Source organism: Egretta garzetta, unplaced genomic scaffold (genome assembly GCF_000687185.1).
Source record: "Egretta garzetta isolate BGI_Z169 unplaced genomic scaffold, ASM68718v1 scaffold180, whole genome shotgun sequence".
Classification (NCBI taxonomy): Eukaryota; Metazoa; Chordata; class Aves; order Pelecaniformes; family Ardeidae; genus Egretta; species Egretta garzetta.
The window spans coordinates 1,378,929-1,406,408 of NW_009258299.1; the positions used below are offsets into that span (position 1 = coordinate 1,378,929).

Genomic DNA, 27,480 nt, shown 5'->3' on the forward strand with positions numbered 1-27,480 from the left:
ATTTAAAAGACGGGTAGATGAGGTGCTTAGGGACATGGTTTAGTGGTGGGATGGCAGCGTTAGGTTAATGATTGGACTTGATGATCTCAAAGGTCTTTTCCAACCTAAATGATTCGATGATAATGCTGCATGTCCAGATGAACATTCAGAAAGGTGTCCTATTCTGTGCAAATGTGTAGCATTGAAGACAAGCTGCAATCAGCAGTTCAGAAAAAGTTTTCAAACAACCGCTTGTAGTTTGAGATGATTTTTCTCTTCCTTCATACCGGAAACCAGTGAGAATGTTGTTTACGATGTTGGCAGTTAACGTTATCCCAGCAGAGTAAGTACATCTCCTTCTGCCTCTAAAAACACAGACAGTCTTTGAATTTGTCTCCTGCTCTACATCTTTAAATAATACTTACATATGTGAAGTGCAGCCCTGGTCTGATGACACATCCATCCCTCAGTACCCATTTTCCTTCCCAACCAGGTTTCCTTGGCAGGGATATGAAGAAACTCCTAGTCTGCAGAACTGTCTCTTAATGCTTTGTATTCTTAAACCAAACTTCCTAGAAAAAGGTAATGTAAGAGACGTATCCAGTTTAACATGAAAAGGATTTGGGAAGTTCCATTTGACTGCTCTTCTACATATTATTTCAGTCTTCACATAACAGCAAATCTCCCATAATTGCTCAATTGAGTGACTGTCAGAAGTGAGGAAATAAAGCAATATGCTTTTTATGTCAATTTATATGGCCTACTGATTGCTTTTTAGCAATCATGGCAGTAAATGTAATTAAAGATTTTTTTTTTTTTGCAGTGAACTATTTTTTGGTCAATTTCCTGGCAATTAAAATATATCATGTTTCAGGTATTTGTTGTATTATGAAATCCAGTATGTGAGGTTGTTTAATTTATTAGTAAAATAGCAAAAATTGAGACTATCATTTGTACAACTGTTTGTAGAATTAGCTCCTTTGCTCTGCTTTTGAGAATTCAGATGTTTCATGTGATTTTTTAGGGCTATAAAACATACATTTTCTGTAAAGATTTTGGAAGTGACTTCGAATTTGAAATATTTTAATGGAAATACAGAAAAAGAGCTTAGAGAAAGTTGAAGTATGGAAGTAGGTGTTGAAAGGAGACACCAAGTTATTTGAAGGCTTGAAAAATGTCTTGCAGTGAAAAACTTAAAATAGAATTGGCTAGAAATGCTTTGATGGAATGTTTTTCAGCTGATAGTATCTATTCATCAAATTGAATCTCTGCTGGAAGGGATCAATTTTCATATTTCTGGATTTGAAATGTTTCCAGCAGTTTCGAAGTTGTTAAAACAATCTGTTTCAACATTTTCTACGTGAAAAAAAATTACAATTTTCAGTTCTAAAAGCCTTCCTCTCAAAACGTAACTTAATTATGCCAACCACCTCTAAACTGAGCTGGAAATACTGCAAATGACCCCAAATCAAATTGTTTTTTGTTGTCTTTATTTCTGATAGATTATCAATGTTTTAAAAGAGTTCCACTTTTTGTCAGGCTTTGAGAATGAAAAAATATTTTATCCAGCTTGATTGAAAATTCAGCTGGTTCAATTTATCAGAGAGGTTCCTTCAGTGGGGCATACCTCTGTATTAACATACTAAATTCACTTATGACCATTCTCTGGCACTGAGGCCAACTCCTGTGTAAGAGCCTCTCTCCATGCTATTAATGTCTGTCATCTGCTGAAGCAGAAGGGCCACATCCAAACCACCTATTACGAATGATCATTGGCCTGCTCTAATTTCTGATCCATGCCCAGGAATTGGCTGGGAGAGTATGAACTGGCCCAGTTTAAAACCGTTCCAGAGACTGGTATAAGCAATTGAGTTTCAAGTCCTGGGTTTGTTTATCTTATATTTGTATGTTGTATAGGCATGTCTTATGAAGCATATTGTATCTTTTAATCTCTCATACAAAGACATGAAAGAAGCAATGACTGCAAATTAGAACTACAACAATACAAATCAGAAATACAAATTTGCAACAAAGTGACTAACCATTGAAACAAGCTGTAAACTCAGCATCTCTTCATGGCTTCTCTTGACAAGATGGGACAGTCTGCTGCAGAACACCCAGAAGCCAAGTAAAAATCACTGAGCTCACAAAGGAAATCAGGGTGAACAGTAGATTAAACCAAATAGCCCAATAATCCCTACTGAGGGTAAATTATCTAGAAAGTCATACACAAAAAGTATCATTTGCTTCTTGTGTTGCATTGTTATTAGATACAATTATGCATCCATTAATTTTATGGAAGCACCTTAAATCAGTATTTGCCATATGGAGTTCTCATTAAGCTGACATGTATATTCCAAGGGCTACATTTTGACATTTAACTACAGGCAGAAGAGGAAGACACCTTGCTCAGGACTGGTAGAAAATGTTCAAGGAGGCATACTTATGTTCAAGGCAGGGCAGCAGCTTGTGCCAAACTCTTTAAAAGAAGCAGATCCTCAGCCAATTCCCCCATGACACTGGCCAGGACGTATATGAAGTAAGGTTGAGCAGAACTGTATCTTTCAAATCTCTAGACTACAAACAATTTCTATTTGCTTTTGCAAATTCTCACACATTTTCATGTTGAATTTGCCTTAAGCTCAGTGTTTGTTACTGAGAGATGTGTCTGGATATTATATATTAATAAAGAAAACGTTCCCAAATTTTCTGCTGGAATCTTCATCTCTCAAAGGGAACTGTGAGCTACATACTGTTCCATGGAGCTAACACATACCTAGAGGACTATTTTTCTTCCTGTGATCCTCTAGAAAAAATAGGCTGAAACTCATTGCACTTTTCCTCTGCTTCAGTTTAGTAGCCTGTGGCCTGGAGCTATGGGTACAAAATACTGGCTGTTAAACTGTGAAAACTTGTTGCAGCAAGCAGCAGCAGCCACTGCTTGAGGGACTTTTAAGCAGGGTTTATTGGATGCTTGTAAAGCATACAAAAGGCTCTTTTAGAAAAGAAAGGGATTTTTTAATTTATGTTTTATAGTATTACGTGATACTGGAAAAATCAAATTGAAACATGTCATGTAGGATAAAACTCCTAATTATGGCTCAGCTGGCATTTCTGGTGATCCACCATCTGCTAAAATACAAGTCTGCTCCCAGGATTACCTTGGTATGAAATCTGTTCTTCTATCTTTGGCCATGCTAGTGAATATGCTAACTAATTGTGGCAGAAAAAGTCAAATACAGGGCAGCAGAGGTAGCAAAGTGTACATTGTGGTCTCTCTACAACTCAGGGCATTGTATAGTGTACTCTGAAGGCAGCTGCATTTTCAGAGCAGAATTTTAGATACCAATGTATATGTACTGTCTTGGTCAAACAGAGCCTTGGTCCAGAGCTTAAGATTTAACCCTAGAAGTTTCTTTCTTACGACAGATAGATCCCATGCCTATTTAAGCCACTTATACATTAAGTTTTAACGTGTTTCTAAAGCAGTTAGCACACAGAGTCAAAAATTTGGCAAGTCCTGAAGAAATCTGTGTATCAGCCTGGTGGTTTAGAACCGTTCTATCTTCATGTGCACTTATAGAAACTGTTGAGTGTGATTTAACTTTTTCAGCAAGACGTGTTCCTGAGCAGGCACCCTTTGACCGCAATGGCTCGGTGTCTTTGGGACCATTTGGGTAGTCCCTTACTTCCTGACGAGTCTGACTGAGTGCATGGCTAGTGGTACAGATCCTGGCCTCTCGTCTGAACAACCATTAATGGAGTATTTGTGAAATAGTTATTAGAGAATTATAACATTTTAAAGGTGCAGGTTTAGATATGAAAAAAGGAAAAAAAAATTAAATAGGACTTTAAAGCTTTACACAAGATAATGATCAAAATGCTTCTAACTCCTTACCTGTGTAATTTTTGGTTTGGTTTTTTTTTTTTTTTCTTTCCATGTTTGTCTGTCACGATGATCTTTTCTTCTAATTCCTTGCAGACATCTCAGTCAGTCTGTTAGCAGTAGTCGTCAGCTTCTGCGGGCTTGCCTTGCTGGTGGTCTCACTTTTTGTCTTTTGGAAGTTGTGTTGGCCCTGCTGGAGAAGCAAACCTCTCACTTCCAATGCCAGTAATGTCCCTCAGAGCAACTCCAGTGCTCCCACGGAGGTTTTTGAAACCAGTGAGAAAAAGGAAGTTAAAGAAAATGGGAAACCTACAACAAAGGTACTTGAAGCTGCGTTGAAAATTAGCCACACTTCACCTGATATACCAGCAGAGGTCCAGAATGCACTGAAAGAGCATCTGATCAGACATGCACGCATGCAGAGGCAGATCACTGAGCCCACATCGTCATCAAGGTAAGTTGGGGGCCCTCGCATCTGTGGCATGTTTCCTGGGAACAGGTAGAGCCAGAACACTCTGCTGAAAATTTCCAGAACCCTGGATCATTCACTGACTTCTTAGCAGTTAGGGGTGAGACAGCAGTCACGTGAAGGCAAAGCCTCAGTGTCCTTTGAACAGAACATTCTGAAACATACGGTGTACCTTCAGTTACACCATTATTTTAACATACGGAGATCAAATCTACGTCTTCTACTACTTTGTAAATACATATGTTACTACTTCAAGCATTTCCATTTTAGGTTCTGTGTATAGGAAAATCTATTTCAGTGTTATTTTTTAAAGCACTGCATGTCTGGCTTTTCACAGAGATATTTTTACAGATACAGCCGTTGCTTTGCAGCTGAAAGTTTCCTTCTCCACTAAATAAATGACAGATTTGTTGTTGATGGCACATTTCTTTAAGACATGGTTTGCCACTTTTAAAGGAATTGAAATCCCAGTCTAAGAATGTAGAACTGATCTTAAAGCAGTACAGTTTTTATATAGATCCTTAAATAAATGGCAAGCATGTAGTATTGCTGAATTGATTTATTTTGTATTAAAGTGGAGGACACAAACTTTTATTTTGTCTCAGGTACCACTTTATATTGAAAAGTAGTGAAGATGTGTGCAGTGACCTATAGTTTCAAACGAGGTTGTCTTCAAATACTGTCAGGAAATTTAATACATGAAAAACAAACAGTGAACTGCAAAGATTGCTTTCTACATCAGAAAAAAGAAGGGGGGAAATGTTTTATAAACAAAGATAGGAAAATGAAGGCTAAAGGAGGCACCTGAAGTGTTGCATAATGCTGTAAGTAAGAATACAAACACTGTATAGGAAGTAGCTTTTCCTCAATAAAACATTTCCTAAATGAACACATGCTACCAAAGCAAAAAAAAAAAAAAAAGCTCGCATTCGCAGTAATCGTTGGAGGCACAAGATTGGAGGGGACACATGCTTTACATTTAGTGGGCACGTACTTTGCTGGCCTTCTGTGAGTCCCTACGACAGCGTTTTGCCAGCTCAGTGGGCTCATTGCGGTGATGGGTGCTGAAGTGCCTTTTCTCAGCTATTCCAACAGCGTGGAACAGCCAGCAGGCAAGCACAGGAGGCTCCCAAAAAATGAGGGCACTCCAGCCAGGGGAGGTCTCACTGACTTTAGCAGCTGAACCCTGTCCCAAATTACAGGACTGTACAGCTGGCTTTTAGCCACATTACCCTGGCTATGCCTGGCTCCAGCCACTGTATCCATCTGCTCAGAGGAGGAGCGCAGTATCCAAGCCACTCTGAGGAACATTTCCAAAATACTGGGAAGACAACTTTGAAATTGTAACTGCTATACTAAACACAGAGGGACCCAAAAGTGATACAGCTTAGCATGACAAGGATATTACACAACTCGCTATTACCTAATGGGATTTTAATTGGAAGAGTTTTATCCATCATGGTAAATCTGTAGGTAGCCAGACTGTCTGACTTCCTGAAGAGACAAAAGAAATAGCTGGCTGGCAAATGGACTTAAATAGTCCCTGTGGTACTACAGGGGAAGAAAGAAGTTCGAGGTACATGATCCAGAGCTGCTTCAGGCTGTGAAATTATTTCCACAGACCTCCAGAGTGATTTGTACAGGGATCTAAATGCATATAAAATATCTGTGAAGCCAAGGATTGTTTCACAAAATTAAAACCTGCCATCAATCCTACTCTTTCTGCACACTTTGGTAACTTTTGTAAGGGAGCTTTTTTTTCTCTCTAGATCATCAAGGTTAAATCTCTCCTGACAGGGACAGTTCTTTTGCTTGGAGTAACCCTGGTTGTTCCGTCTTAGCCAGTTCATAGCAGGGTGTTCGGAGACATCACTTTCCTTTACAGTTTGCCAGTAAACTTAGCACCCTAGCTACAAAACATGTTTAGAATGAGAAGTGTCTTAAAAAATTACCCAGAAATGGTCCTTTCTGTGTTTGTAAATACATTTTTTCTATACCCCTGCCAGCCTTTAATGAGTCTTAGCCTTCCCACAGCCCACATTACTTACTACTGCCAAGAATATCATGTATGAGATGAAGGCTGGACATACAGGCCACCTTTCTGGATTACTCCTTCTCCTTTGTGTCACAGAATATTTCACAAAATGGCTAAAAACTGTCCCTGGTGTCCCTCATTGGGGACCTCTGAATAAAGGGGAGCCATTAGCAGGCACAGAGGTAGCATAGCTTTCTCTTGGACCTTCTTGCTTCGTTGTACTCAGGAGTCCCGAGTGACCCAAATACACCATCCCTTAACAGTTGACAAAGGATTGAAGAGAAATGTTTGCTGTCTGGATTGCCTCCTCTACACTGATCTCACCTGAGCTGGGGCAAAGAAAAGGGCTGTAACCAGTTCTGTAATAGGATCTTGCAGCCATCAGCTCTTAATAAAAGAAATAGAATCATATTAAGTCATTGTAATTGAAGTATAATGATTTTAAGAAGCAATTCAGAGCAATAATAAAACGTGCCTGATCACTTTTTACAGACTGTACATTTAACATGGAGACATGTTAGTGTAGAGAAGTGATGAATTTCTGCTTAATTAGAACTATATAATTTTCATAGTTCCCAATAGTCTGAAAAAACCCGCTTGTGGAAAAGAAAGGAAAAGCTCTTTAATCCTTGATCCAAATTAACCAGTAAACTACGATGGAAGTCCTGCATCAATGGTGTTCATTTAAAAACATTTTTGCTCTATGTTATTGAGAACCACTCTTGCCCAATACTTTGTGAAAGTAGTCTGTAATACAGTTGATCGCTTCTATGATAATCCTTCCTTCAAATGTTCACCTGTATTTTCAAAGAATGTGCATTTTGCTCTTTCACATTAGGTGGGAGAGGAGCTTGTCATTCAGCTCTGCAAAGAGTAAGTGGGTTCCCAAGAGGCACAAAGACAAAAGTGAGGTGCTTGGGAATGTTAAGGTTAAGGAAAAACGAGCAGATCTGTTGACTTTAATGATTGCAAGGAGGACACAGCAGCCTCGCTTCTGTCTAAATACCACAAGTGCTGCTGTCCATTCCTGGATTTGGTCCGAAAGATTGGTCTAATGTCATCTAAGAAAGCTAGACCAGAGCCACCCCTCATAAATCTCAAGTCATGTCATAAATCAGCATCCTATCCTTGTCTTCCGTCTTACGAATGGCAGTCCTGAATTAGAAATCAGCTTCACACTATCATTATTCCTATGCAAGCACAATTTTATATTGGAGATTTACATACAGTTTTACTGTCACTCAAAATCTATTTGTTCTAAGTTATGGAAGGCATGTCTATTGTAGGAATGCTACCTGTAAGAGCCAGTAGGGGTTGAAGTACCTAGATTTGCACACATTAGTAGCTTTGCAGCATTTTCACAACGTGGTTGCCTGACATCCTTGTATTTCATTATCACAGTCATTAATTCCTTTGTTATTGCAGAACAAAGGAAGATAAATATGTTGCCATGACAACAATGAAGCATCTTAATAATTAACAGACCAATTAGCTGTCTTGGTGAAATGCTGTGACTCAGAACAGATACTAGGTGCTATGTAATTAGGACTCTGGCTTACTAGAGCAAAAGTACTGCTGGTTCCCGCAGGGAACAGCTGTACAGCTGCATGGTTTTACATAGTGACATCTCCCAACAATGACTATGTTCACTAAAGGATCTTATGTGCGTAAAGTTTGAAAATTTGAAAGAAGGTTGGTACCTTAGAAATCATAGATTTGGGGGTTTATATGTTACTTTTACAAGTATTAGCTCAGATCTTCATAAATGCAAGAGAAGTCGAGGAAAAAAGAATTTGTTGTGTATCCGTTCTCACTCAAACTGGAAATGCCATACAGTCAGCTTCCCTGTTTCCCCTGCAGAGGCAGTTTTCTCTGCTGCTTGTCTATGGCAAGGTTTGAACATGATTATCTGGCCATCTCAGTACTGCAGCTGCCAGCATGAGCAGCACTCAGCAGGGCCTATCTGCACAAGTTTCATTAGTACAGACAGAAGGAGCAGTAACCCAGGCCTTCTGGACTTCGTTAGGAGTCAAAGATAGTGGAGAGCTAGTGCCTAAATTGCTGCATGCCCAAACATGTATTGCAGCTGCATTTTGTGTGGAGTTCACTTCCCTCCCCACGTTCAGCATGCCTAGGCTGGCCTTCCCAGAGGACAAAGGCACAAGGATAGCCCTGAAACTCCATGAGGACAATATTGTACTTTTCTGACTAGTTAGGGCCTTTCGACTCCTAGCTCCATTCCAGTGTAGACATCGTATACTATGAATTTGGCAAGTTTTAACATTGATGAGAAAAGAAAATCTTTCAACTTGTCTGTCTGTGAAAAAAGAAGGGTAGAATGTGTTATGAGAGGCGTGTATTGTTCATCTAAATTTGAAATCAAAACACCTGGAGTTTTTGGAGCTACTTCAAATCTCGACTGTGAAGTTCTGCCTCTCCTGTTCTTGTGTAATGATAGGACTGCTCCCTGCACCTACCAGCGCTGAAACAGCCAAAAGGGGAAGCGTTCTTGTCTATTATTTAATGGCTGCAGATTACCCTCTTGTATCTCTGCTCAGCTGAACTGCAGTAGTTTTGTGCTTCGTGCCTTCTGCAACCACTTCACTTAGAGCAAAAATATAAATAATATCTCTGAAATGAGTCCTGGTTGTTTTCAAATGGACAATTTGCATTTCTGATTTAAAGAAAGAAACACACAGCTGTGACACCTCTTGTTTTCAGAACACAACACCACAGGGAAACCAAGCAATAAGGAAGGCTGCATTTGGCATTAATAAGCAATTGATTGCAAAAAGCAGAGGAAATTCTGACAATTAAATTGTTTTTTAATGGCAACTAAGTATGTTCACAGGAGGAGATAGTGAGCTTTTCCAGTACAGATTGTTGGGGTAGTGAAGAAATGTGACAATGTCCAAAAAATAAACTGGACTGTGGTCATACTGACATCTGATGTTGATTAATTCTATGAAGCTCTTTGACCGCTGTTTTTATACTACTGTAAGGCTGTATGGCTTACCAGGGATATGATTTCAGTCCGAGTAGGAAAGGCACAAATTTCCCTTGATGTTCATGACTCAAGATAAGCCCATAAATACATACACTTGTGCAACACCATATTCAGAATCGCAAGGATTTAAACAAATTGTTTCTTGTTAGGAGTACAGGAATCAGCTTTGTAATACACTACACCGCAGAGTGTGAGAACAGAAGGAAAAAAACCTATCGATCACAGAAACATGTTGCCCAAAACTTTGAAATGTATTGCAGCCAGAACAAAATGTTCCCAGTATGATGGGAGAAGGCAGCCTGTACCTCGGCATAGCAAATACTGAGCAGGTGTATATAAAATGTTGTAGGATGGCAAAGCCCTATGCTGAAAACCTCCAGACATAGCTCTGCGTGGCCTTTTCAGGTGCCTTTCACAGCAATGACTGTGAAGCTTGGTAAATATTTAATTGGAAAACCATTGCAGAATGCCTCCAAAACCCATGAAGTACCGATGACAGTTCTGCAGGTGATTTTTCTTCTGCCTGACTATATTGTACTCAGGCCCTAGCACAGGGGGATCAAGCAATTTTGGAACTGTCAACTTGTTCTGTGAAAGAACCTGAGTTCAGTTTCAGCTGCGTAGCCTGAAAACAAGGTTATAAATATATGTATTGCCAGGACACTGGGTGCCTCTTGGGTGAGGAAGGTCATTCTGAGTGACCATTTCTTCTCAAGGGTGTTTTAACATTTGCAAAACTTGGGGGGGTGGGGGGGGGGGAGGGGGAGGATTATTTTAAAATTATTTTAAAGAGAGGAACCCTCACTAATTTGGTCTTCTTGTATTTTCTACTTAGTAATAGCCAGGTCTTTTCCCAGAGATAACCATGGCTCATTTTATGTGTGTGTATGTGTATGTGTGCAGGCACAATTCTTTCAGGAGGCACTTGCCAAGGCAGATGCAAGTGTCCAGTGTTGATTTTAACATGGGGACAGATCCAGTTTTGCAAAGGGGAGAGACGACAACCAGCATTGGGAGAATAAAACCAGAGCTCTACAAACAGAAGTCTGTGGATTCTGATGGGCAACAAGAAGATGTGAAAACATGTGGAAAACTTAACTTCACTCTCCGGTATGATTATGAGAATGAACTTCTGGCTGTCACAATTGTCAAAGCCTTAGATCTGCCTGCTAAAGACTTCACAGGAACATCCGACCCCTACGTTAAGATTTATCTGCTTCCAGATAGGAAAAAGAAGTTTCAGACACGAGTTCACAGAAAGACATTAAATCCTGTCTTTGATGAAACCTTTCAGTTTCCTGTAGCCTATGATCAACTCAGCAACAGGAAATTGCATTTCAGTGTTTATGATTTTGACAGATTTTCTAGACATGACATGATTGGGGAAGTTATTCTTGATAACCTTTTTGAAGTCTCAGATCTCTCCAGGGAAGCCAATGTATGGAAAGACATCCACTGTGCCACCACAGTAAGTAATGTGTTCCAAAAGCATTAACGTGATATTTTCATTTCTCTTTTGTAGTTTGTGGCAGAGCATCTTGTTTATCAGCAGAGTCTGGAAGGAAAAAAAAAGTTGTCAATATTTTCCTTTGAGCACAGAGAATAAGATGCTTAGGAAGCTATAAAATTTAATTACTAAAAAATCTTCTGGGAACATACCATCACCCTTATGGCTTACTGTGCAAATATAATTTAGGTTTATTAATTAAATAGTACATCATGAAAATCACTGCTTAACAAGAAAAATTAACACTTTCCTGTTAGCAAAATACCCCATCCTTCAAAGTGGCCATCCATTAAGGAACAAGGCCCATCCTGCTTGTTAGCAGATTTTCATAGGCTGGAAATCTTGTGAAGGAAAAGAGAGAGGCTAAAAATGCTTGAGGTCTAAAAAGTTCTTTGCTGGCTGCCCTGCGCTTAGGGTCCCCAGCAGATGTATCTGTGTTGCTGCTGGTTACTAACAAAACTCAAGAGGCATGAGCAAGCAGAGTTAGGAAAGAGAAATTACTTGTTTATTGTTGCAAGCAAGAAAAGAAGGCCCGTGCATGGATGACAGGATGGGTGACAGGCTACCAGCGGGAAAACCACTGGTCTCCAAATATTGTCTTTATTAACCTTGAAATCCAAACTCATCTTCCCTGGCTGGACTTTGAAGGCGGGGGTGGTGAAAATTTAATGATGAGGTGTTGGGGGGTTTTTGGTTGGTTGGTTTGGTTTGGGTTTTTTTTAACTATTATGGTATTTATATAGAAGTTTTCCCATCCCGTGTTCTGTGGAGATATCCAAAACAGCTTGAGTCATCCCCGGGTTTGAGCATGGGCTGGACTTCCACAGCAGGGATGAACAGAGGACAGAGCAGTACTAGGCACTGCTTCAGTGACAGAAGCTTCACACCATCCCTTCAATAGACCCGGAGACTTCCCATGCCTCTTTTCCCAAATGTTTTGCACTGTTCATACCTTCTAGACAGGGAAGTCTAGGTCTGCAGAACTAGAAGGACAAAGAGGACTGGTATTTCCTCACCAGTTTGAGTGTGAGCACTGTGTCTCCTAAGAAAAGTGAAATTTTGGGGAGCAGAGCATAGTGGAGACAGTTTTCAAACATGCATTTACGAAAACAGCTACTTATTTTAACTGCTGGGTCTACCAAACTGGCCTGAATAGACTCCGTCACACCTCCAGAAAACCCCATCTGTGTACGCTTATGATTTTTCATCAAGCTCAGATTTCAGGTAAATTTAAGAACTGTGTTCTCAGGCTTAAAAATGAATGTGTGTTTAAGCTCTTGGAATAATAGCCCAGTAACTATTTTTTTAAATTTCTTCTAGCTTTGATATTATCTTTTATACTTGAGTAATGATTTAAATGCTCACTGGTCCTTTGCAACAGGCACATGTGTGAGATTTTTAGCTGATAATTAGAATGGTTGGAGCAAGTTAGAATCCCTGGACTGTTTGTCACTGGTTTTGAGCAGATCGAAATGCCATACCAAATTACGCAGTTGGGAGAGATATTAATATACATCTGGATGCAAATGGTTGCTTATCTTGGTGCTGAATTCTAATTCAGGTTTCTTCCTCACTAAGGGTTAGTACATGCAGTTACAGTGCTTAATTCATTCTGCTGGTGTTTCACTATGTATGAAGTTTAAGAGAAAGCATGAAGGTTTTGGATTTCAGCCTTTCACCCAGTATAGTTTACAGTATTCCATGTGTATAAGTAACTTGTCTCCACTTAAAACATTAACAATAAACGCATAAAATTGAGATACTTTCTAGTACTGGGTGACCGCATCAGCTTTCACAAGCCTTGCACTATTCTCAGAAAATTATGTAAGAAACTGATTGAATTGATTTTTCCCGGCAAGATGAAACCCTCCTATAAGATGTCCTGTTACTCTGTGTGCAATGTGCTGCCTTGTGTTTAACTTCAGCTGTTTTGTGTCGATTAAAATTGGATAGTAATAAAGGTTTCTAGTTCTGCCATTTCAGAAACTGTAAGATGAGGGAGCCAATCCTGCATGGGAATAAACAGTGCATAAGATGTTAATCAGTGGGGAATTATAGTCTTAAGCACCAGATCTAAAATCTACCAAAGTCGCTAACTAGCAATTAAATAACCAACTAATGTGTGCCGGAGTCAATTGGACTTGGATTAAGCCTTGAAAAAAAAGATCCAGCTGGTTCTACAATTAGTGAAAAATAACTGTATTCCAGGCAAGCATGCTTTGGTGTGCATAAAGAATCTTTAAAAAAACAAACTGGCTGTCTCAGTGGGAAGGTCAGTCCTTACACAGTAGAGCATAGGAACCAAGATGCCATACTGCAAATACTTTTCTCTCGTGCTTTTTCCTTCTTCACCTCTGCTCTGTTTTGTTGTATGTTTTGTGCAGTTTGTCAGCCTTTTGTCCAGACATGCTTTGTGCACCCAGGGGTTTGCTCATGCTGTTGCTAAATGATAGATGGTAGAAAATGGTAGAAGAGGTAGCTCAAAGGATTGGTCCAAGATTTACAGAGCAGAAGTAGCCTCTCCTCAGCTTTAAGTCTTTTGCATCGTTTCCATAGTCAATAATTTTCTATTCAGAAGGTAGAGTAAGGGTAAAAATCATTCCCATTACCTGCTTGGGAAGAACCTATTTTTATGACACAAGGCTCTGCAGTCTCGGAGTTGAACATCTACTAGACAGATGTACCAAGGAAATGAACTGCAACATTTTATCAGTGAAGGAAGTTACCACAGGAGGTCGGGACATTCTCTGCTATGCAAAGACTGTCAGTAGTTACCATCAGTTTTAAAAGATTTGCTTGCATGTCTATAAAGAGGGCATTTTTTTGGTACAGGAGAAACGTGGTCTGGGCAAAATTAGACTGGATGGTCGCACTGAATCCTTTTGGCCGTAAAACCAATGACTCTGTGGGAAGCCACGGTTTTAATACTTTTTCTTTTTTGCTTGTAATAGTAATTTCAAACTATTTTATACAAGTGCAGGATTGGCCTCCCCACTCCCTCATTTTTATTCTTCTGATTTTCAACTGTTGATATTTATTCATCTTTTGTAGTTCGTACTTTGTTCCTTTAATTTTTCATACATACCATTGTTTCTCTGTTATATGTTATGTTGAAAACCTGCAGCTATTGTATAATAATAGCGTGTACCTGTTGTAAGTGCTAAAGCATTTTCATTTCTTAATGTTAAATTATCAAGGTAAATTTGGTGTGAAATCAGTTGTGGAAAAGAAGTATCCTAGATATCCGATGATATTAATATCCCCAAATCTTGCTTATACATGGGTGATTGACTTTTCAATAAATAATCCATCATTTACTTCTGTTTGTTTGATTAATTAAAAAAAATAAAAACTCAGGAGGCAGCTTTGGACCACCTGTGAAGGTTGTTCAGTATATTGGAATACTGTAATTCTTAGTAGACTTTAGGATATTAAATCGTAACATCAGAGGCAAACAAATAATATCAGAAGGATTGTTTATTCAACATATCTAGCTCACGTTTTTGCAACGTGCTTGTGCGTTTTGCATACATTTCTGAGGTTTTGTTACTACCAAAATATACCGCCTACTTTAAAAAAAGAAAACTCATTTATTGGAATTGCTAACAAGCACTTAGGTACAAATATTCAATGCTGTAAAATTGTTTAGGCAAAAAGACCACCTCTTGTGATCTAACACTTTCTGGATGTAAAAGTTTATTAACTCCCTATTATACTTTTTTAAAATGATTGATTGCTTTGGAAATCTCTGCCTCTAATGTCATTGGCTAAAAAAATTGGCAAGTGACAGTCAGAAACATTGTCTTTCCAAAGGTATTCGGTGAACTCTGTTAGTGTAACCAATCATAGGAAACTATGCAATTGGAAAAAAAAAAAAAAGATCAAAATTTAGATGAAAGCCATTTCCTGCACAGTGGTAGTCTCTTGGGGATGTTAGTCATGGAGCTGTCATATATTTGTAACCTCTTGAATTATCTTATGTAGACGGATGGAACTTGATTATTATTTAGTTTTCCAACGCCAGGCATTTCAGTGCTTCAGTTTTCTCGTTCGTGAAGTGGGATGTCGAAGCAGGCTTTGTAAGGACACAGACTTAATGTGATGCACATGATGTGTGATTGCTCTTTCTAAAGTACTTGGAATAGCATTGCTGGCAAAGACAGAAATTCTTAGCTACCTTTTCTTAATAAACAGGACAGTAACATTTGTCTCATTAGATCTATCTCAAACACTTGTCAGAGTAGGATGTTGCCCAGGTAATCCTGCCAGCTGTTGGCCTCTGTTGCAGAAGGAGATTCTTCTGACTCCCTGATCAAACAAGAATGAAGCCCACCTCTGCAGCTCACCCAGAGCAGTTGCAGGTGTTGTCTTTGCTTAGTTTTCTCCACAGTTTGCTATTTCATAAGTGGACAAAAACTGGCATATTAGACCTTACTCTGGGTAAGGCAATAGTGGTACAGAGCTGACAAAGATTTGTCTTACGGTGGTCAAACTTCGAAGCCACATTATAAGGATTGTCCCATTTTTTAGCATTCAAAGAGCAGCACTATCAGGACATGTTTTATCACCAGCAGTGTAGGGGACGATGCTCTTCGATTAGCCATCCTCATCAGAATGGACCTAGACTAGAAGTGTTTCTGGAAACGTACACAAAAGCTTTAACACAATGTTAAACATGCAGAAGAGTAAAGGCTTGTCAATATAGAAACATTTATTGCCTCTTTAATGGGAACAGACCCTTTAAGGCCAAGAATAGCTGGCACTTGTCATTTGTAATCAGGGCCAGTGACAGAAAGGATTCACGTGGTCACCTGCTGCTCAGTACATGAGCAAATACCCTGGGTCAGTCTTTACAGGAAACTTGTTGAGGTTTTTCATTTAGGTTTGGGACTGCTTTAGTTCTGGGCAGTAACTAGAAAAGGTGATGGAGAAAGAGTGGGGTTCTGTCCAGTTACTGAAAGCAGAGAAGGTGTCTGTTATTCATAGAATCATAGAATCATAGAATCGCTTTGGTTGGAAAAGACCTTTAAGATCATCGAGTCCAACCTTTAACCTAACCCTGCCATCCCACCACTAAACCATGTCCCTAAGCACCTCATCTATCCTTCTTTTAAATACCTCCAAGGATGGGGACTCTACCACCTCCCTGGGCAGCCCATTCCAGAGCCTGACAACCCTTTCAGTGAAGAAGTTTTTCCTAATATCTAACCTAAACCTGCCCTGGCGCAGCTTCAAACCATTACTGAATGTTTCTTTTCCTTTGGAACAATAAATTATTTGAATATTCTGCTTTTCTAGAGGCAAACTGCTACTTTCTGTCTACCTTAAAAGTAAGAAATATTAGATGAATGAAGAATATGGTTTCCTCAAGGGTAGTTAATATCTCTGCGTCCGGGTGGTATCATGGTAGCTATGCTAAGGTGCACGGCTTGACTGATCTGCTGTGCCCTAAGTGCTCTCTGAGTTTCTCGCTGCAAGTAATCTCTTTGCACTCAATGCATTGCTGCTCTTGCTGCCTGGCAAGATGAAACTGCCCCCCTGGAGCACAAGACAGATGGGTATGTGCAGAAGGAATGACAAAAGAAGCCCCCAGGAGGCTTCCTGGGGTGCTGTTGAGAGCATTTAGCCTGCTGGACCCAGCGTGCTATCTCAGGGAGTCCTCTCTTTGCAATCAGGGCTGCAATCAGCGGCCGTGCTTGCCCAGAGCAATCAGGATGTCAGGCTAAAACAAGCATTAGGCCTCCGCGAGCAGAAGACGCAGCCGTTATAGAGCAACAGGCCCCGCTGCTTCCATCCTGCTGTCCACAGAGGCAAGAAGACACACAAACCTCATCGATTCATTTCCCAGGACAACAGCTCAATCAGTAAGTGGTGCAGGGAGGAGAAAAAAGAGCTGGATTTGACATGCAAAGAATAACAGGAGAGGAAAATAAATATTAGCTTTGGGGACAAGGTTTCCCAGGTAAAATCCCCTTGAGAGGTGGCAGAATTAGCTTTCCAGTTCAAGCTTCGTGCAACTTTGACAATTTCTGTGATAGTGTAAGTGCCATCAAATTCTAAATGCATAGATGAGAAAACAGACAGACTGGAAGATTTTGTCCTGCTCTTTCCTAACATTCTTTTAACTCTTAATCTATACCTCAAAACCATAAATGTCTTCATACATTCTTAACTAACAGTTTGAGGGGACAGGTTCCTCTCTTTCTTTTCTATCCATCCAACCCCCAACATTTATGTTTTATTTTATCGCCGATTCTTGAAGCTGGAGGTCAGTAGTTTTAATTAGAATGCAGGAATATACATATAGAATGTTTCTAAACAGAACAAGAAAAAGAGAGAGAGAGAAATCTGTCCTTTGGGAGAATTACTTTCCTGTGTATTTAAGTAATCCAAAGGTCTAATTTTGCCATTTTTTTTAATTTGCGTGCCAGAAAAGGAATTTTCAGTGTGAGAAAGGAAACAGATAGAAGTCTAGGAATGTAAATGCCCAAATAACTTCTTTGATATCTAGAGAAGTAGTATTACTTAGTACAGATACTTAAAATACAACAGGAAGATGAAGAGAAAAAAAATTGCAAATCACTTGTTTAGGAATCCAGCACAAATAAAATTCATGCTACCTGTATATTTTCACTATGCTATTCTCACATGCAATCTTTAAAACATTATTTAAATTACAGTCAATAGGAAAGTACTTCTGGATATTAAGAATTAAAATGATTAATTGCTGTGGATTATAATCTGAATGATAGCAAAAGTAACAACAAAGAAGTTTTTTAGGGAATTCCATTTCTAATGCAGTATTAATTGTGCAAATACTTGTTGTTTTAACCATGGAAATTAATGGCACTCCAGTAACAATAAAAGTGTATAAATGTTTTAGTTCCAGTAACATTTACATAGCTTATTGTAAGAATCCATAGTGAGTTGTTGTTTCAACACTGTTTGAACTGCAAAGCTTCAAAAAACAAGGGAAAAGAAGAAGAAACAACATCGGTAAAAAAATGGCCTGGAGTTCATTTGTGATCAAATAAATTACGCAAAAATGACACCTTATTTCACATATCAGCTCCCTATAAGCTTTTCACTCCTGCTGGCATATGAAACCAATTAAGATCTTGGAATATAGGCTGGAGATTACGTAAGTTTTCACACTGTCAGTAAATCATTTTTCCCATTGAGTTTAGGATTATGAGTGGTAATATGTGAGAAGAAGCTACCTTGAATGTAGAAAGATCTCTGCCTAACTTCCTCACTGAATTTGCAGAGGTTCCTAGCTAAAAGTTTTCTCTTCAGTTGAATGTAATGCAAACAACTGGGAAAAATTAAAAGGAGTAAGAAACAGCAAAGCTTTCTCCAGCAGTAGTGGTTCTAAAAACTTGATAATTGATGCTCCCCTGCAAGGGCTTAAAGCTTCTCCTTACGTTCCTCCACTGTTTATCCATAATTGTGAGTAGGGACCCCAGCCTCTGTAGGAATGCTGCTACTTCTACAAGACATAAGTGTGAAAATGAGAGCACTGGTGTCCAGTGGATCCGATAACAATAGAATAAGGGCTATTTTTTCATCTGACTTTGCCAAGCCCTGGACTGATTTCCCAAGAGCCATAAAGCAGGAAATGTGGACAGATCCTTGGTAACCTAATGAAAAAAAGGTTAGCACGTTCATCCAGGTGTGGTTGCTTATGTGTGATGAGAATTATGCTATTTGAAGAACCTGCGTTCTGTAGCATAGCTAGAAAAAACAAAGTTCATCTTAGTAACACTCATATGCATTTGAGATTGGTGTTTTCTTTGTTTTATTTTGTTCTAGCATTGCCATCGCAGAAAATGGATTAGATAGTGAGGTAAACTGGGAGCCATAAAAATAACTGGAGCTGGTATGGTGCTTACCACCATTCCAGTTCCTTAGTTCCGGCTTGTGTACAGAAAAGGGAAATAAATGAAGAAAAGATACGCAGTACCAGCAAATGCTTCCTTTTGTATTAGTGCAGCTGTGCTTGATGCTGGTTTTTCTGCACCCATTACTGGAAGTCAGTGGGGGAGGAATCATTACAAGCATTTGTAAAGCTAGTTGCTAATTGAAATCAAAGTTTAATTTAAGAAGAAAAAGAAAAAACTTGGCCTAGGAAAGAGGTAAAATTTCATGGACCTTTGAATTTCAAAATTTCATGGACATTACCTAAGTAATGTGCAATTCCAGTTGTATATATGATACCTGTAAGACAATCTGAAGCATAGTTAAAAATTTGCACGAATGGCAACCACTGGGTCCAGGCTTGTGTCTTCTGACCCGTGTTTTGTTTGAAGCGGACTGTAATGCCTATGTAGTTGCTGAGGACAGTCTATGCCTTGGCTTCCTCAGATTTGCTTGTACTGAAGGGTTCCTATCAGATGAGTTGTGTGAACTTTATCTAGTGTTCTATGAAGTGAGAGAAATACAAATATTCTAGAGCCTGGGATTCTGAAGTAATTTAAATCCTATTTTTAAATCTCAATTAAAATCAATAATCTTAATGATCCAGGGCATTTAAAAGTATTACTCATGATAATCAATGTGGTAAACAGACTGCCATGAGAAGTTTGAACGCTGAGCCTTACTTTGTTCATTATCTAGGTCTGAACTTGTGTTTTCAGCTGCAAATTCATGAACCTCTAGTGCTCAAATTAACAAAAAAGTGGAGGGGGGAATGGTGATATTCCAGACATTTTACCCAATACACAGTCTCTGATGGTGTCATATTTATATGTGTAATTTTAATCTTAATCCTTCAAAAGAACATTTAAAAGTTCATAAGTTTTGGGCTTCACCATGTGTGATTGAATGCCAAAGAATATTTAATTTCATGATGCATTTTAATATCTTAATCCCCAGTTGCCCTATGACTTCTGGACCCCCTAACAAAATGTACTCGGTTCACCCAAGTATGAAGAAAGACCACCAATCTTGATAGATACTGAGAGTAGAAACTGAGTAAAAGTACTAGGACTTTCTATTCCTTACTAACCAAGATGACACTGTCTACCAAACATCAGATGCCACAACCAGTACCAAATTAAATTAAAAAATCATCAGACTTGTTTCAAAGGGTTCTGAAAGGACTTCTATTTGAACTTGATCTGAGGACCATGGGAACTCCTAGTCTGTGGTGGTGATCTAGGACAGCCAGTTCTTTCCACCAGGAGAAAATGGTGTCTGCAGACTGGTGCAGGGTAACTACTAATTTTATTTCTAGCCCTTTGATCTTATGATGCACGATTCAGAAATTTCTCTGATATAGACAAGAGTGTTTATTTGAAATAATATCTGTTCTCGTCTGCTGCAGAATTTGTCTAATGAAATAGTACACAGAGCAACAAGTGTTGTTCCACAAAATGAAAATCAGACATTTTGGGGTAGCACGAGCCATGCTTTTTTCCAGTTATAGGTCATAGGTGTCAGAAAATGCCTGCATAAACAGTGGAGTGGTAGAGAGCCTTTTCCCAATCTTAAAACCATCCCTTACCACTTCAAAATGAGTAGTCGCTACACAGGTTACAGAGCTCCAGCAACTTCAGTACATCTGCCCTTCGGACAGTCTGCTCTGAGGAGCAAAAAGATTCCCCTCATTTGCTGCCCAAGCATTTCTCATTGCATTAAGGCATCTTGCTTATTCATTGCATGGTCAAATCACTATGTTGGATTGCAGGGGATTTTCCAAGCTCTTTTTCAGTATAACTTAAGTACATGGTGTTCAAAAAGGAAAGAAAAAAGACTGAGCATAAGCCTTTAACTGTTATCATTTTGTCAAGCACTGATGCTTTTCTCTGCTCTTCAGGAAAGCAGGGTGGAGTAGCCACCATATGGAGTTTTGCAAGTATTTTGAGCAATGTTTCTTTTGAAGTATTTAAGTCACAGTAAATAGTCCTGTCTGTCTGTATTCTTGTTTATCATTTGAGCTCACCCAAACCTTTGAGTGTCTATCCAATTTCTCCTCAAAAAGAAATAATAGTATACTCAAGTTCATACTCCCATCTTGCAAAAAAGATTTTTTCTCTAATGACCTACACAAGTCATCTCTCTGAAGAAGGAAGAATTGGTCCCTTTTATGAGCTGCCCATTGTGGTTTTTTGATGCAAATCACCGTCCCTCATCACCTCCATCAACATGGACCTTAAACTTTGAAGCACTGGATGTGGGGGAACTATATTTCCTTTCCAAACAAAAGAGCGAGATCTCCTTCACATATGGATATGAGGGACCACAATCAGACTGAATTCAGAAAGTAACACCAGCAACAGAAGCTGTGCTTCAAGCAGATGTCAGATATGACAAAAACTGTAAAATTGAACAGAGAGTATTTGCCACTTTAACAAGTGAGTGAAAAGAGTTACACTTCATTTGTTTGAGTTTTATTTATGTTTTCTGAAATAGAAAAGTGAGTTTGTTAATGTACTTTGTGTCACGAAATTCTGTGCTCTGTCTGGCAAAGTAGGGGTTGGGCTAAGGAGATGTCAAATAGCTGTATTTATCCTATGTGGACTGAATGAGCTAAAGCATTTTGAAACCTCAGAAATCTTGAAATCCTGAAATCCTGACAAGCATGAAATTTGCCCACAGTGCATATTCACATGCTTATCAATCTCTTAATTCTCAGAACAGAATGCCAGCAAAATGACTGAGCATGTGAATTGACCAACCTACACAAAAGTCAATATTTTATTAACAGTGCAACAGAGAATTTAAAGCTATTCTAAAACTGCATTCTTCAATCTAGAGTCTGCGATGCAGGAAAAAAAGAACAAAAACCCTGAAGCATGTGATTAAGTCTGTGTTTACTCAAGAAAGATCTGAAGTACCTACTTCAATTTAGACAGAGCATTAACCCGAAGGAAGTCAATAAGTCAATAAGGAAGTTCATATAAGCAGCTAAAAAATGTGAACAAGAAGCCCCAGTCTGTCTCATAACTACAAGCAATGTATTTATCATCTACACAGCAATCATTATTTTAGTATGTATCATTTAAAAATATATCATGCTTGCCTTCTGATGCTAGAACAGCTGTACCATAAATCCAGCAGTTCTCAAACAAATTTGTACTCTTGGGGCAGCTGGAGGTTTTGCAGATAAAATATTGAAGCTAGGATATTAAAAATAGGCTTTTTAATAGTAGTCAAAGTCATTTGAGACCACATGAGCATGCTTGAGAATGGCTGCCTTACAGCAGTGACTTCCTTACAAGCTCCTTAACAAGCTCGTATTTAAAAATCCTGAGTTGTTCTTAATACGCGATTTTCTTTGGGCTTTTTGGGGGGTGTTTATAAAATCTTAGAAGAACAGGAATAAGGATTTAGAACATGACTAACATCTCAACAATTAAACTGTTGCGGTATTAGGATAATTATATAACTGTGAGGAAAGAAAAAATATGAGTTGCTGGAACCTCTCTTCTTTAGATTACATTTATCAGGTGTTGTAGCCTCTGAGTTGTATAGCAACATCATATTGCACGCATTCACAGCACATTGTCTTAACATAGAAACTGTCTCTTTGTGAGGATTATTAAGATGGACCTAACTGATCTTTCCAATTATATTAGCCCCCAAAACGTTGCCCTTGAGCCAGGAAATTTGTAGGTGCTACTCCTTTACTTTGCTTATCTCTAAAACAGAACAACACCTCAAATAAGAGTAAGAGCAATAAAGCTAGCACCTGTTACAAGCACATTCATCTTTTCAAAGAACTTAGACAGTATCTACTTTTCATATTCATACATGTCTGGAGAAATAAATCTGCATAAATTCCAGTGGCTAAAAGGCATGTAAATGTGTGTGATCTAAATATTCCACTGTGTTTCTTTCTATTGGGGAGGATGGGAGGATGGAATCTAAGTCTTTCCAACATCAGAACTTGACATTCTACTACACTTTTTCATTTGTGTGAATTCAGCACAAACATATCAGGAATCCAGAAAGTTTTGGCTCTGCTTTTGTTTTAATTTCTCAGTTTAGTAATTCTAGATCCTGTCACTAAAATATTATCCTGTTGGTACTCTTCCCATGTTTTACAGAAATAATTTCTGAAAATTGCTTGTGACTTCTCCAAAAGCATCTAAGGCTGCAAAAGAAGTCTCTCCATGTTAAAAAAAAAAATCTAAATTTTTGCATGATCTGAACTGAATTGTTGGTCAGATTTCTAATAATTGCTTTTCTTTTTTTCAGGAAAGCATAGATTTGGGGGAGATCATGTTTTCCCTCTGTTATTTGCCTACTGCTGGAAGAATGACATTTACAGTCATCAAATGTAGGAATCTCAAAGCAATGGATATAACTGGCGCATCAGGTAAATCTACTTTTTTTTTTAAATAACAAGGCAGAGTCTATTCAGGAAAGGGACAAATAGGAACTCCTTGGTTTTTGTGCGTTCAGCATGGTTGTAGAATGGAAGTAGCAGGAGAATGGGTATAGGTCCTGTTCAGATCTACTGGCTAGCTTTGGTCTGGCAGTCAGTATGTCTGTTCAGGGTTCCTGTACCTTTCCTTTGCATATGGAAAGCAGTTTTTGCCAGGGTCACTAAAATCTTCGTAATTTTTTGTCTTATCAATATGACATTCCTACAAAAAAAATTGCTCTTATGCTACATGTTTGAATGATGCTGAGTCCAAATGCCCACAACTGATGATCTGTTACACAGATCCATATGTCAAAGTGTCACTGATGTGTGAGGGTCGAAGACTGAAAAAGAGGAAAACAACCACAAAGAAGAACACGCTCAATCCTGTTTATAACGAGGCCATCATCTTTGATATCCCTCCAGAGAATGTGGACCAGGTCAGCCTCTCCATCGCAGTGATGGATTACGATCGGTAAGCACAGTTTGCTTTCTGAACAATAATCTTCAGTGAAAGGTTACCTGATCATTGCAAGTGACTGCTTTCTACCTCCCTGAACTTTCAAGTCAGTTCAGCGTCACAAAAGGTAAAGCCTTTGGGTCTTTTCCTGAAGCGGTTTAAAGCTTCCACACCTTTTAGAGCTCAGGCCATTTTATCTGCGTCATAAATAACTATGATGAGGAAAAAACATGGCTTGATCTTCTTATGGGCCACTGGCATTGACATACATTTCTGTCCCCATTTGGTGGCTGGATTATGTAAAAGCTTTATAAATCAGGTATGTGTTAGTTTAAAAAAGACCCTCACACCTCTAATTTCTATTTAAATGCCAGATATTTGAAATCAAAGAAAATGTGGATAACTAAAAAAGAATTGGATTCTAATTACCTTATTGAATTAAGTGATAATTAATCCTTCAGCTGACTCAGTAAAGAAGCTTTGTAACCTTTGGGTTCAGCACTCACTGCTAACACACCTGAGCCTCAATTATCAATGTCCTCACCGAGAACGGATAGGAAGATACTCCTGCTTAGAGTAGCTCAAGGACTGCAGGTTAAACTAGACAGTGACTGACAGAATCATGCCTGAGCCAAGTCTGCTTCATTCAAGTGCTATTAGTAATGAGCTCTTGAGACTGCAGGGCAAATAAACAGTGCAAGTCCAGTTTAGTAACATGAACCTTCAGGTTATTTTTCCTTGCCATCAGATTTCCAATCGTCCTCCAACTTCTGTCAGGAAGACTTTCTCAGCCAGATGCGAAAGGGGCACTGGTGCTTTTAGAGGGAGAAGAGCACAGCAGCTTGCATGCTTTCAGTCCTCTTCAGCTGCTCCTTTCAAAGCATTTGCTAACGGGATGTTAGGAAACATTATTCTAAGGTACAGAAAATTACTTTCTGGGCTCCCTCAGCAACTCTGCGGTGCTGCCAGGAGTATGAAGTATTAAGGTATAGCCTATTACAGCTATACCCCTCTCTTTCACATTTTTGGCTGAAGTTCCAATGACCACAAGAGCTAGAGCTAGGAAATACAGTATGAAATGACATCTGAAGCATCTCCGCCATCTTCCACCACCTTCCTCTTCCACAGAATTTAAGCATGTTTTCCTTCTAGATCATTTGGTGTATTATGGTCCTTTTCTGTCCTTGTGCCATTTGGGTTGTAACCTTTTAATGGCAAGGGTTATGTCTTCATTGCTATTTTTATGGCTTCTAGAAGCACTCCGGTAGTGGCTGGAGGTTTTTGATGCTACCATTACAGAACTTAATATTACTATACTACCACTAAAACTAATATCTGTAATAACTAATGTGAAAACTTTGGGCATGTATTCTGTGCTGCACTAAACCAGTAAACTGGATTGTACATCAGATGTTATTAAAACTATTTTTATTAAAAAAATTCTGCCTCTCTGCAATTCTCAGAGTAGGGCACAATGAGGTCATTGGGGTATGTCGGACAGGAATTGATGCTGAAGGGCTTGGAAGAGATCATTGGAATGAAATGTTGGCTTACCCACGTAAACCAATAACTCACTGGCATCCACTAGTAGAGGTAAGAAGTAGCAAAATTCTCTCCTCAGTATATTGAATGTTTTTGTCTCTTTCACACTTATGTGCTTCCGAGAATCATGAAAATCAGTGCAGCATCTGTGGACCAGCTATAAGATTCTTAGCACAACCTAAATCTAGCTGCATGGGTTTTATTGATTACTTACATGCACCACTTCAAAAGTTTCCATGATGCGCTGACAGCACTGTACCATTGAACAATTAAGATATTTGAAATTTCCAGAGATTATGATAAGGAGCTTACATCCACTTAGAAATGGTCATTTGCAAGTATTTCAAAAGCAATCATTTCCTCTTCAAAAATCTTCAGCATGAACAGTTATGTTGCTAAAACATTAATCTGAAACTGGCCTGCTAATTAGGCTAAGTTGAAGTAACATACCTCCAAAGTTACTCAAACAGACACTTACTGGAAGCTTATTCAAATTCCTGGGTGATTATATCTACAAGTCCCTGGGCTTGGACTCCCTCTTCAATTTGCTGTGGCCACTTCTTACTGTTTTTCTGTGTACAAAATGCTCACAGCTTTGGGTTCAGAAAAGATTCATATTGGAGCCTCAAGAAACAGCAGGCCCTGCTTTGGGACAGAAAGGACACATTGTTTAGCCCTCCCCAAACCCAGTCTCTGTAGAAAAATGAGTTGCTGTCTGAGGCATCTCGGGCCATTTGTTTTCCCCACCGTGGCAGTAACAGGTAGGAAAAGCTCAACAGCAAGGCTTCGGTAAAACACTGAGGGTAGGGAAACTGAGTCAGTGCAGGAGAGAAGCCTCTTGTCAGAGGTTCATGGCTTTCTCTGGGTTATGTACTGCCCCTGATTGGTGAAATAAACCCACTCCTGAGTCAGAGGCATTTTTGGGAGCTCACTTTAGGAATTTTCCTTCCATTATTAGTTCTGCCAGAGACTTTAATCCAGAAAGGGTCAAGATGTGATTCAGGTTCTTCATGGAGGGAGTCTCTCATCTTCTGAAATGAGTGTGATACATGGCCGGATATGATTACATTTGTAAACCTAACACTTTTCTTGCAGTTACCTGGCCGAGCAACCAGTTTTGATAGCCAGGGATCTTGTTCATCACCAAAACCACCGCTTACGCCCTAGGGAACAAGAATGGATTCATCGTGTTCAGTGTCCAAAGCTCCCTTGTAGCTCACATCTACATAAATAGAAGGTTTGGCTTCTGCAGATGAACTGTATCCATATTTTTTTATTAAAATACATTTTTCCTATTCTAAGTCTTATATTACAGTTTATAATAATTTCTTAATGTATGAATGAAGTTGAGACTTGAGCCAAGTATAATCCTTCCTCATACAAATTCATTCACCTGTTTTTTCACTGGCATATATCCAGTGTCATATCTAAACAGTGTTTTGATATGACCTATATCTTTGCATAGACAAAGAAATCAGAAAAAAAAAAAATCTCTTAAGCAATTCAAAAGCACTGCAGCTTGTAATGCCGAATTCTTTTGAGGGAGAGCAAATAGTCATGTATAGCTCTTGTAGTAAATCTCTTCTAAATTGCACTAGATCTTGTATGACTTCTCAAGATAACACTGAATGTTGCATGAAAAAACAGCTGCTGTCATATTTTGAGTGTTCAGAAAGTCAGTTCATTCCTTGGGCAGGGAGGAAGGACTGATCAAAAGCCTACTGAAGCCAACGAGATGGACCCTACTGGCTTCACTGGGTTTTAGTTCAGCCTTTATGGAACAGGGTTCCCAACTGGATCTATGCAGTTATAATCTTCCAGCAATCAAGATGCCCGCTGCACCTACAGGAACTCGCCAGCCTGTCCAGCAAAACAAGCAGGGACAGGCTCCCAGGCAGGTGGCTGTACTCGGCGGCTGTTTTGCTTCAGCTACCCACCGGCTGATGAAGAGCTAGCTTGGATCTCACCGCATAGCACTGAACAGCACACATACGGGTATCACTGTGGAAAGCAAATATGTCTGCAGCGAGTGGTGTGGAAATTGATGTAGCTCCGCAGAGGTGTAGGTGTCTCCTGATGAGGTGCATCCAGGCCCTTCGAAATAGCTCATTTGCTGCTGGCATCATGCAGTCCTTATTCGGTCTTTATGTGGATCAAACCATAGGCGAGAGAATGCTCTGAAGTAAAGGAATTTATTTAATGTATTTTAGCTGTTCAGAAAATTG

The 27,480-nt window shown here is 39.2% G+C and overlaps 1 protein-coding gene across 1 annotated transcript in view; it reads left to right on the forward strand.

Annotated features, from left to right (window-relative positions):
- SYT10 (synaptotagmin 10) overlaps positions 1 to 26,422 on the forward strand; it is a 29,452-nt gene extending 3,030 nt beyond the window's left edge. Inside the window, exons 2-7 of the mRNA XM_009638696.1 lie at positions 3,962 to 4,319; positions 10,280 to 10,844; positions 23,085 to 23,205; positions 23,557 to 23,728; positions 25,177 to 25,306; positions 26,351 to 26,422. Coding sequence (XP_009636991.1) covers positions 3,962 to 4,319; positions 10,280 to 10,844; positions 23,085 to 23,205; positions 23,557 to 23,728; positions 25,177 to 25,306; positions 26,351 to 26,422 — 1,418 coding nt within the window. The remainder of the gene's footprint in view (positions 1 to 3,961; positions 4,320 to 10,279; positions 10,845 to 23,084; positions 23,206 to 23,556; positions 23,729 to 25,176; positions 25,307 to 26,350) is intronic.
- The last annotated feature ends 1,058 nt before the right edge of the window (positions 26,423 to 27,480 follow it).